Here is a 12,078-nt window from a genome sequence, read left to right as displayed (position 1 = left end):
TACGATTATGGAATAACTTCTATTATAAGAGCATTTCAAATTTTCGTGCGCGATATCTAGACCCCTCAACCATACGTAGTAAGACAAGGCCAAGCATTTCAACGTATGCGCGCGTAGAGCTCTGGGCGCAGAACGTAGGAGTTTATAAGCGAGTCTGCTCTGTGATGTGCAATATGCATACACGGCCGTACTAGCGTCGCATGCTGTGTACGTAAACTACGGTAGGTTGCGGTTAACTCTTCGTACAACAAATGCAGCGGCCGTACGGGTGAGTCTTGTTAGATCTAAATTAGGGCCTAGACCTACGGAAATACAAGTAGACTGAGGGACCTATTTACTATAACAATTAGTGCATGTTCTATTGATGCATCAGTACTGGACTATAGAACTCCAAATACTAAATTATCCCTCGTGCAGTTCTATTCACCTCGGCCTGCGGCCTCGGTAAAACAAAACAGCACTCGGGATAATTTAGTATTAAAATTTTGTCGTTCTGTAATCCAGTATAGTGCATCATAGAGCATGCACTATTTGTATAATATTAAATGGGTTAGTCAATTACCGGTTAGTAATTGGCTAAACACAGTCACGTGATGGAGGTACATTCGTTATGTTCGCCCATGGGCGAACATTCTTGTGAATGTTCTCCCATGGGAAAACATTTTCTAGTAACATAATGACAGAAGGCCTAGGAACCGCAGTACATTTGGCTCTGCGCGATCAACGAATGAGCGATCGAGTGCCTTGTGCTGTTGGTGCGGTGGTTGACATTGACGTATTTTACGTATTTGACTAACCCATTTAATATAACAGATGATGACTTTTGTTGTCGGGAACATGCACCAAACGTTCCACCCTCAGGGTTTGAAATGCTATTTCGGGAGACTATAAGTCCCTCGACTATAACCTCCCTCAATGGCATTTCAAACCCTTGTTCCCTCCCCCGCCAGTCATCATCTATATAATGTGTCATGTGTGCCCTTTTTTTTTTTTGCCAGTGTTTATACACGTATGACTGTTTGAAACAACTCCTCTGTCGCTGTAAAATGAATAACACAGGATGTAGTCAGGGATTGTATGAACACTTAAGAAACACGTGTGTGCAGTGTAAGTACATTGTGCATGGTTTTATTTTTCACGACGTATTAATATGGTTTGCACCCATTTCCTAATTTGACCGTGTTCTTTTTTTTTCACTACCTTATCACTAAAAATGCATTGACATGTTGAAGAGACAATAACCAATTTCAAAAGCTAAGTGTTTGTTTAGCTACCAGCGGTCGATTATTGAATGCAGTAGTTGCAGGATGATTACGATGATGATAATAACTCAGGCGCCTGTCGCGAAATGATACGCAGAAACACAGAAGGGAGACTGGGAATATTATACAGTCATGATCGTTTATATAATATTTAAGGTGTCAGTAATCGTGCTGGAGCCTTAACATCACAAGAAGAAAAGTGAAGTCAATCATCTTGACCCTCAAGATCTCTTCCCCTTCCTTTATCTCTCTCTCTCTCTCTCTCTCTCTCTCTAACACACACACACACACACATACACACACACACACACACACTCTCTCTCTCTCCCTCCCTAACTCTTGGAGATACAACGCTTTAACCTCCAAGCAAAATCATAGACATTTAATGTGGAAGTGGACATGGAAAGGAAAGGCAGAAAAAGTGTGGCCTTATTTCTCGACCATGGCCAAAGGAATTGTGGTCATTTTTTATTTCGTTGTTGTTGTTTTTGTGATTGTCTCATTATTTGGTGTCCAGTATTTGAAATTAATGAAGAAGGGCTCAACACTCAATATGTGATCTTGGATGTAACAGGTTTCTTTTTTGTGATTGTTTTTTTTTTTTCGGACGCGTTTAGTTTCCGATTACTGTTTCATGGTTTTCAAGTTAATTTCTTTTTAAAGGATGTTATGTTCTTCTTGTTGTTGATGCTGCTCACTTGTACCAATGGGCATGTTGGTTTTCAAAATCAAATTCAAAAGATAAGGGCCATCGATATGATAGAGATGATTTATGTAATCCTTATAAAGGGTGCTTGCCACTACATCAAACGTACCGAAAGCCTGTTACTTGGTAATTGTTTAATATAAAAAGTTTGTTTATGCATTGAATACAAAACAACAAAATGGATGCTTTCCCAAATGTCATTTGATGGGCCATTCAGGTAACCTGGTATACGCAAGTTCCATCTTTGTTGGAACATACTATTCCATAAATTGTTGGGTTGGGCAAGCTTATGCATTATGTTGCTTTGAAAACGGGTGTCGTTACCAGCTAAGAAAGAAAGATGAATCGTTTGTATAATGTTAACGATTTCATTACACTCTGGTTGATTGTCTAATCAGAATTATAACTAGTTACTATCACCGTTTCTAAAACTGTCATGTAACAACAGAGGGCGCCCTCATCCTAAAGATTTCTCTGTGTGACTACAAATCAATTCAATCCCTACATACTCTTCCCTACGGATATGTTTTACATGGAGTGTGGAAGAGGAAACGGTGAGAATGATGCCGAATCCCCCCCCCCCCCCCCAACCCCATCCAGCCTTCGCCATGAGCCACATCAAGGTGCCGCTTAGCCGGCGCCGTCGCACGAATGGATGGATATGGCGAATACAGTAATGTTAAAGAGGACGCAATGCCTATCTTCACAACCGGAAGTCAACTGATGCTGCCATAGCAACAAAGCCCGCTGGGTTTCTTTAAGGCGGAAGGAAACGCAGCTAGTGTGGAGACAAAAGCTGCATAGTCCTGGAGCGATTATATCAGGTCGCAGTTTAACCAGAATGCTCTCATTTACCAACACCTGAGTGGAAAAGATGCAGTAAGTCGTCCTTGACATTTCTCGACTATTACAGCCGCTGGTTCGTGTTTCACGGATTAAGTTCTTTTTCTCTCTCTTTGTATTTCCACAAGTAGTTTGTTAGTTTGGGAGGAGAGCGATACTTCTATTTCTCCAATATGCCACGGAGAGTTGAGAAACAACCTGAATTGGATACTTAAGTGTTGGAGATGTCATCTGCGAAGTGGTTGGTCGATTAGTTACACCCAAATGATTTGAAATAATTTTACAACAGTCGGTTTCTAGGATTTGTTCACATCGAGAAAATAGCTTCGTCCCAAGAGATTTATAATTTAGAACAACTTTGAAACTCGATCCTACGTCAGTTTTCGTTACACTACAGCAATACTGTCTATCCGTCACAGGATGAAATTTGAAACCCGGCGGAGTTCGAGTTTTGATTTGAGAAATGAAAGTCAATTTCGTTCCGACAGCATCAATGCGCTGTTCGCTTCCACACCCCGCCCACACAAACAAAGAAGGAAAGCTATCTAAAATTTGTGTCTGTCATTTTCGAAGAAGTTGGTTTTAGTTGATGCCCACGGCAGCAATCCGATATGCGTATCTGAGGTTGAAGCGTTATTTTGCAACCACTTTCCGCAATTTCCGCAAATTTTCTGCCCTTGAATGGCAGTTCAGATCGGTAAAACGTGCGTCAGTGTTCTATGCTGATGCTGTTTGCTTTTTGATATCATTTTCACCTCGTACAACAGCACAAAAGGTGATATTCTGGTTTCTGTTAATTTTCTATGAAACGTCAAACAATCGAGATGTTACCTAGAGGCAAACAGCTTTCTATACTTAAGTTAATGTTACACAATTCGTTGAGAATCATAATAACACAATATTGGACCATGAAATATAAGTTTTCGTATATCAAGTAACATTCAACCGATTCGAGGGAAGTCATCCAGGATGTTATGATGTCTGCCATGCGAACCTCATAATAGTCCCACACGCTATCACAAAGTGTGTTGCAATCATTAGGTCATCTCTTGTTCACTTTTGTTTGCTATTGTTTTATTTTTTTTTTCATAAATGTATCAGAGAAAGTAAAAGATAAGAGAGAATAAACATGAGTTTTACTTAGATCTCCTGAAGTGTTACACTGCTGGAATCATAAAGTGAAGGTTGCCGGTGGTATGTTCAGTCCAACAGCAGTTAGGCCTATAGGGCCTACTTTGAATATATAACATGGAGTTACTGATGTGTTGTAGCTCCATGTTTTGACATGCGAAATAACGACATTCTTCCTTTTGAAATGTATGTGCGACCACTGGCTTTCCGTTACTCAGAACTGTGCATAGTCGTCTAGATGACCCCCGGGGGGGGGGGTTAGGGGGGACGGGCTTATTCTTTTGGAGTATTCTCGTAGTTTTACCCGTTTGATAAAGAAATGTCACGTGAGTTACACTCTGTAGGATATTTGACCTTAATGAGAAGTGATCTACAGCTAATCAAATTTGTACCGAGTTGGTAATACTTACGGAAGAGGGACTTTGGAATTTGGGCTCACGAAGGCACCACAGGGATAAAACCCATTAGATTTTATTTCACATGTTAGAGTGATGTCGCTATGTATGATTTTAGGCACACACGACATTACGATAGTCCAAGCCATCATCGTAAGCACAGGACTAACGAAAAGTGATAAGGGATAGCTTTAGGATTACTCTTTCGATATCTGCCAACTAAGATATAAACTGGCAGTTTGAAGACATATTTTGCCTCCCTGGATACGTGGATTTTGATACAATTTCCCCTGAAATCGTTACTCATGTTTCAGTAATTGCTTCTTCGTCCTGTAATCAAAATCTCTTGAGTATCAGTATCATTACCACATATCATGGAACATTTAGTCTTGCCTCCTATAGAACACATTATCATTTCTCTTTTTGGTTCTTTTCTCTTGTTTACCCACGGGATGTCGATGACGAAAAAGAAAATCAGGATGTTCAGACTGACGGAAGAAAAACTAGCACAACGCATTACGAGCAAAGAGGTTTCGTACGATTAAACGTTCGTAATTTCTTTGGTTAATTCGAGTGGTGACAAGACATAAATTTTGCTCCTACGACAATAGCTCCGGTCTATTTTCTTCAAGGACTTTCAAAGTAGGGAATTAGGGTTATCTTAGGGCTGTGATAGGGTTTTAGGTTTAGCTTGATGTGAAGATTAGGTTTAGAGTTAGGGTTATGTTTGTGGGTCGAACAAATGTTTGGCTTAGCTTGCAGATTTTTCATGGAAGCAATAATTGTCGCAGGAGCAAATATGTCATGGAACCAGTTCGAGTAGACGTTAATCAGGGGGACGGTACAGAAGTGGAATAGCGCCCTCTCTGTGCGTCCTACTGGCGATAGAAGCATCCAGATGAAATCTTGAGGAGCGCTTACCTACCTGGCTTAACTAAAGACGAAAGAAATCACGGGTAGAGAATCATCGCAGATTTAGTCAACGGAAATAATTCCAAGTCAACGTGTAGTGAAAATGTTAGGCCCAGCACATTAATCCAATTTATATATTCTTTTTCGTCCAGAAACGATGATTCCTGTCACAGAATTCTATCACAACTGAGTGGATAAAGGAGAGGAGGAGGAGGAGGGAAAGGATAAGTGAACCTAGGAGGAAAAAGTTCTGTGGAAAAGTGCTGCAGTAGCCGGTCGACTGAGTTGGAATGGAGCCCAACGATACTCCTTATCGCCCGTATGCTGTCGCCGTTGGAACGCTGCTCACAATCTGGTGTACGTATTAAAGGCATTATTTACCATTATTTTGCAGATGAAGCAAAAACCGAGCTTTAGTGGTTCAAAATAGTTATAAAATGTGAGTTAGGGATAGAAACAACCAGTGTAAAAAAAAAGTTAGTCAGTATAATCAATTAAGAATTGATTAATTCATTAAGAATTGTTAAATATAGAAAATGTGAACAATAGTTATAATAGAATAATTGTTTCTAGACCAAACAGTCTAAAGTTATGGTTCAATTAAAAAAATAGTGATATCTCCTTTTATTTTAGGCTTTATCGCGATTTTTTTTTTTTTGTATGGCAGGATGTTTTGTAATACAACTGACCTACACATGTGCATCAAAATCTAATGTAATAACTCGATATTCTTTTTAATCACTGCTCCCAATGGATGTATACCATTCGCGACATTTCATAGTTGTCGATGATGTGTCATTTTTGTCGTTTGTTGTTGTTGTTGTTGTTGCTGCTGCTGCTGCTGCTGTAGTTGTTGTGGTTGCAATCATAAACCAGAGTATAAACCACTGGTGTGTGCCTTGGGTTGCACGGTATAAGGTAGGTTCCGCACCATCATCTGTGTTAATGGGTGTCTTAATTTTGATATTTTGTTCATTCAAAGACGGCCGAGGACATTTCCTCTCAAACGAAAAAGAAAGAACGTATCTTCAATTGGTAATTTCTCTCGTAACGAGAAAGAATTATGACCTATCATTTTGTTGCAAATTATGGACTGACCACGAAGAAACGCATTTTCTCTGAACAAAAGTGTAGACTAGAAGAAGTGTTGGCTGAATGAGCAGTTGTCATGCACTCCTACTCGATAACATCGTCATGTGATAATTATTAGCTTCAACTACTAGTATACTGTATTAAAATCAGGAGTGAACGCACCAACCAGCCACTTCTTCCGCTATTTGCTTTGCTGCCACATTCGCACACATTCATACACACACACATGCACGCACGCACACACATCCAACCACGTAGACACACAAATACAGACAGGCACACGTATACGCATCACCATACATCCCATCATACTTGCCCATCTTTCCATTGTCAGCCCATCCATGTGTAAGACCGTCTGCTTGTGAGGAAGCCATAATGGTTTACTCTGAGCTAAAAAAGGAATCTTTTTTTTTTTTCTTCATAATGGTCATGCTTTTCTCCATGCTTTTGATGAGCTTCTCTCTGGATATCAAGGATATTACCTAGACTCCATCTTCTCTGTGTTTAAATCTAGTTCTATGAATGTTGAAGTAGAAAGGAATCATTACGGAGTTAATAGTCGTAAAGAAATGACAGTCATCATCATCATAATTGATAGTTGTTATAGCAATGATGAGGAGGATATTGAAGGGTCATCTCGGAGAGCAGTAAAGGCTGCCCTCGTTGTGAACATTGTTACCTTTATTATCATTATCATTAGTATCTTTAGAAGTAGCATCATCATCACCACCACTACCACCACTATCATCATCATTATCATCATCACCATCATTGTCAAAATCAGTGTAATGACAATGATAATGAGGATATTGAAAGGGTCATCTCGTAGAACAGTAAAGGCTGCACCGGTTGAGAACATTATCACCACCACCACCACCACCATCATCATAATGATAGATATGTTATATCTTTTGTAGTTACAGTTGGTCTGGTTGGCAACACAACGCAGTTTGTAGTCTTCGCACGATACCGCCATCTGTGCAGTCCTGCAAACATTCTACTGATAAATCTTGGCATTGCCAATTTAGGCAAGTATGAATAAGAATACTACATACTACTTTTTTAGGCATATAACTCTTCACAAAAATGTGTCTTATATTTCGGACTCTAATATAAATGTTTGCACGTAACTGGACTCATCTAGGATTCATCTTTTATTGTAGACCTTAGTGTTTGTAATAAACCGATATGTTATAAATCTTGGGTTTTTTTTCGACTTTGGTAGTTCCTAACAACCAAAAAGCTATTAGGACGAGTCAATATCTAGCGCATTTAAATTCATTCAAAATAAAGTATATTTAAATCTATTTGAAGGTCGCCCGAAGCTTCACGGACCTGACGATATCTAATGCATGCAAATTTATTCAAAGTAAAGTGTATTCAAAGCTATAATTATGATGTGGGAAAATGTGAAAAAAAAAACACTGAAAGGACGGTGGTGTCCATAAATTTGCATAATAAATGACCCACACTGATGCACTCTTGCACGGTATTGAAATGAATTATTCATGAGCTGAGCTATGTTTCGGGAACTGATCTCTATAAGAACTATCCGGACATCTCATAGGCCAATCGCTTTGAAGCCACCTCGCCGCCATCTTACCACGCACATCGCCCATAGGCCCTACACTAAATGTGGTCGGCCCTCACGACATCACGTGATCTTGGTAACAGTCTCTGCTGGAAAATGCGCGCAAGTGCGCCTGGTAAGATGGCAGCTCAGCGGCTTCACTAAAATGTACAACGTGAAAAGGGGCCAATGAGATATCCAGATATACGTCTTCTAGAGATCAGTGGGTTCTGGTAAATCTATCCCACGCCACTCGGACCTCGATTCGCCCCGCAGGGATGGCAGTGTGTTGCATCCCCCTCTCCGCCTCCTCCAGCTTCCTGGGCCGCTGGATCTTCCGCTGGGAAGGGTGCACCATCTACGGCTTCTTCAGCATCTTCTTTGGACTGACGGTCATCGGCAACACGGCTCTTCTTGCCGTCAGTAGATATATCCTCGTCTGCCGCCGTGAGCTTGGTGAGGAAAGCATCAGGATGTGTGTATGTATGTATGTATGTTTGTACATTTGTATAGATATAATATGATTATATATGTACATTCCTATGATTACATCAATATGTACGTACACTGTTTGATTAAATCTATTAGTTTATCTGTTTCTTCACGTGTCTGTAAATGACATACATACATAATATTATATAAATATTGATTAAATTTATGAGCTTATGTTCCTTCGCATGTATGTTAAACAATTATACATGTATATATGCATATATATATATATATATATATATATATATATATATTATACTGTATATATTGAACATGTATACATTATAGAAGTAAAGGGGGCTATTCAGACGGACAGACAGGTGCAAATCCTAATTCTTTTTTTTTTCTTATTATCTAGAGAATGATAAAAGATGAAGAATGGAACTTCTCAAACTTATTTTTTCCTTTCAATTTTTTTTTTCTGTGATAACAAGGAAGTATGATCTTGGCCCAGTTATTGATTTTATATGACTTCGTTTTGTTGCTAAATAAAGCATATACTGGCGCTGGTGGAAACTTACCTCGAACTCAGTGGATCACACACACACACACACACACACACATACAAGCACACTTTCTCTTCTCCCCCTCTCTCTTTGTTTGTTTATTTGTTTCATTTCCTTCTGAGAAGATGGCTGGATAGCCCATATTCAGCTGCAATAGCTGGTCTTCCATGGGGTCCAGTTGGATGTAAGGCGGGACCACTTCACCGGGTTAAACGTCCGGTGCTTCTTGCGATGAATAAATGAAGCAGGATCTCTTACATGCATGAGTTGTGACTCTCTTACACACTGGACCTCCATGTTACTTACTCTCCCCTCCCCCTCCCCCCCCCCCCCCCATTGTCTCTCCAGCTCAACAGCTGACCTTTTCCCACTATCGCTATTTTGCCATGGTGGCTTGGGGGAACGCTCTGCTGTGGGCCGTCATGCCGATATTTGGCTGGAGTCGCTACGACCTCGAGCCGCTGCAGACCTTCTGCTCCATTGACTGGCAGGACATCGACGGCTCCTTCATCTCCTACATCGTCTCCCTGTTCATCATCAACTTCGTTCTCCCCGTCTGCCTGATGGTTTTCTGCAATCTGCGCGCCTACCAAACGTCCCGGAGCCAGCAACAGCAGCAGCAGTCGCCGACTGGCGGGGTCGAGGACCAGCAGCTCGAGGACACGCCTTCGATGTACAACGTGGACTGGGCCAGTCAACCCGAAGGAAATATGGTAGAACTGTCCAGAAAACTTTTCAGCAGGGAACATGTCATTCATATTCTAAACATACATGAATGTATACCCTTCTTTCCCCCCCCCCTTGTGTATCCCTCCCACTCTCTCTCTCTCTTTCTTTCCTCGCTTTATCTTCCTCCCTTTCGAATTAGGGCCCTATTTCATAAAATAAAATATGGGTATGACAGCAACTCCTCCTGTAATGGGTAGTGTCATTGTAAAGTCAGGAATTCAGCTTCCTGACTGGCTGCTGCTGCGAAAAGTTGCTACTCTAGCAAGAGTTCTTATCATATTTCTTCTTTTTTTTAATGATAACGGTTGCGGTATGTGTGGTTCTATATGACCGACTGCATTCAATTTCTTCTCGATGTTTCTTTTGCTGTTTCTAATGATCTAAAGCTGAGAATGTTCTCTTGTTTGTCATTATGTTTGATGCAATCACATACACGTACTTGTATAATGTCGCGTCGGACATAAGCAGCTGACTATCTGATGGCGAAGTGTTGATGCGTTGATCGAATAAGGTCAACAAATAGTCTGGATGCTCAAGGCTGAACTCTGTTTTACCGTCCACCCGATTTTTGCAATGGTTTTTATTTCGAAGGTGCTAAAATTCAAATCTGATTGATGCAACTCTTGTATCTTTGAAGGTTTTGAGATATTCAATATGGCCATCAAAATGGCCACCAAAAATGAAAATAAGAAAAAATAATATATATCAAACTCCTGAAGGATTCAAGAGTCGTATCAACCAGACTTGGATTCAGCATCCTGGAATTATGGTTAACCCATGATCAATTTATTTCCCATTCATCCACGTACCATTTACAAGAAAATACTTGTGCTAGAATTTGAGCTTTTGGTGGTGTCATCTCGGATATCCAAAAACCCTCAAGGATGCAAGACTTGCATCATCCAGATCCGGATTTAGCACCCTCGAAATAGGGTAAAACAGTCACACAAAAAAACAACAACTAACAACAACATTGGAACGGATGGAAAAACAAGGTCTGGCCCTAAATCTTACTTTGGCACCCACACCAGGTGGATTTGCGGCGACACGACGTTAATTTGCTCCTGCGACAATGTTATTGCTCCCGTCTTTATTCTCCAAGGACCTAGGGTTAGGGTTGTGTTAGGGTTTTAGGTTTAGTTTGATGTCATGATTAGGATTAGGGTTAGAGTTATGTTTGTGGGTAGAATTCATGTAGTTTGCTTGGCTTGCAGGTATTTCTTGGGAGCAATATTTTCGCAGGAGCAAATGTCATGGAACCGGATTTGTATTTCTTGTTTGTACTGGTCATTTTCACGTCGCTGTCACGAACAATCACTGCTCACTTGTTTCAACAGCTCGGCGTCGCCTTCATCATTTTCTTCGTGTCGTCATGGTTACCGTACGCCATTATCTGCATGATGGCGATCATCTTCGACACCAGCGAAATCCCGGTGTTGCTGACCGTCATCGCACCACTGGCTGCCAAGACGTCGATCTGGGTGAACCCCATGCTCGTCCTCCTCTGCGTCAAGAAGTTCCGCCACTACACCTCCATGCTGGTCTTCTGCCGCACCGATGTCCAGGTCATCAACCCGTCGGACATCACCTCCCGAAATTCGAACGAGTCTGGGCTTAACCTGGAGCAGTTCATTTAAAATCCCGTTTACACCCAAACGATTTCTTGGTGTAAACGCAGTGGTCCAAACTGCGGTACCAAAAAGCGGGGCCGGCCTGAGGCCCGCCTTTTGTTGATGTAAACGCAAGCGGACCCAAATGCGCCGTCAAACACATTCAGCTGTACTGTAGCGATCGCTGAAAAAAAAAAAAAATACGTGAGCGCCACTCGGACGAGGAAAAAAAAAAGAAGAAAAGTGCTGAAGGAAATTTCATTCCCGTGCGGCTCGACAAGGCAGTGTATGTCAAGGCACGAAAATGCGGGGCCGAGCACCGTAACGTAGGCGGGCCTCGGGCCTGCCTTGGGCTGGCCCGCCACCATAAACGGGATCATGTAACTCTCAGTGCCACCGACAACGTGTTGATGGTACACAACATTACCAATGGTGTGTTTGAGGCACGTGAAAGGTGACCCGAAATGCACTGGTTCAGGAGACCCTTGATACTAGAAGGAGGCTGTCTCGGGCCGGCCCCGCTTTGGGTACCGCAATTATTTTGGTGTAAACGGGGTCGTAGTTTCGTGTTATTAACTCAGTGAATGTATCTGAACGGGCGGATGACTTTGATTGATGTACGTGATTGTTTTAACTCACAAATGCAGTAAGCACAGAAAAATACCGAATACAGTTGTCACAAAGTGTTGATAGACAAAAACTACATGTAATCATACACGTGGTGTATTTGAGGTACGCGATAGTCCTAAAATATGACCCGAAATGCATCGGTTCAGGAGACTCTTGATACTCGAAGTCGGGCTCGAAATTTGGCAAACTTGGTGCAGGTA

The 12,078-nt window shown here is 41.4% G+C and overlaps 1 protein-coding gene across 1 annotated transcript; it reads left to right on the top strand.

Annotated features, from left to right (window-relative positions):
* Window positions 1-5,539: 5,539 nt before the first annotated feature.
* Window positions 5,540-11,275, top strand: LOC140228862 (visual pigment-like receptor peropsin). The gene is made up of 5 exons (XM_072309131.1): window positions 5,540-5,606; window positions 7,259-7,369; window positions 8,188-8,367; window positions 9,258-9,622; window positions 10,976-11,275. The coding sequence occupies exons 1-5, from the start codon at window positions 5,540-5,542 to the stop codon at window positions 11,273-11,275; spliced, it is 1,023 nt and encodes a 340-aa protein (XP_072165232.1).
* Window positions 11,276-12,078: the final 803 nt, after the last annotated feature.

This window comes from Diadema setosum, chromosome 5 (genome assembly GCF_964275005.1).
Source record: "Diadema setosum chromosome 5, eeDiaSeto1, whole genome shotgun sequence".
NCBI lineage: Eukaryota > Metazoa > Echinodermata > Echinoidea > Diadematoida > Diadematidae > Diadema > Diadema setosum.
The sequence above is the reverse complement of the archived record's forward strand: the minus strand, read 5'-3'. Positions and strand labels throughout refer to the sequence as shown.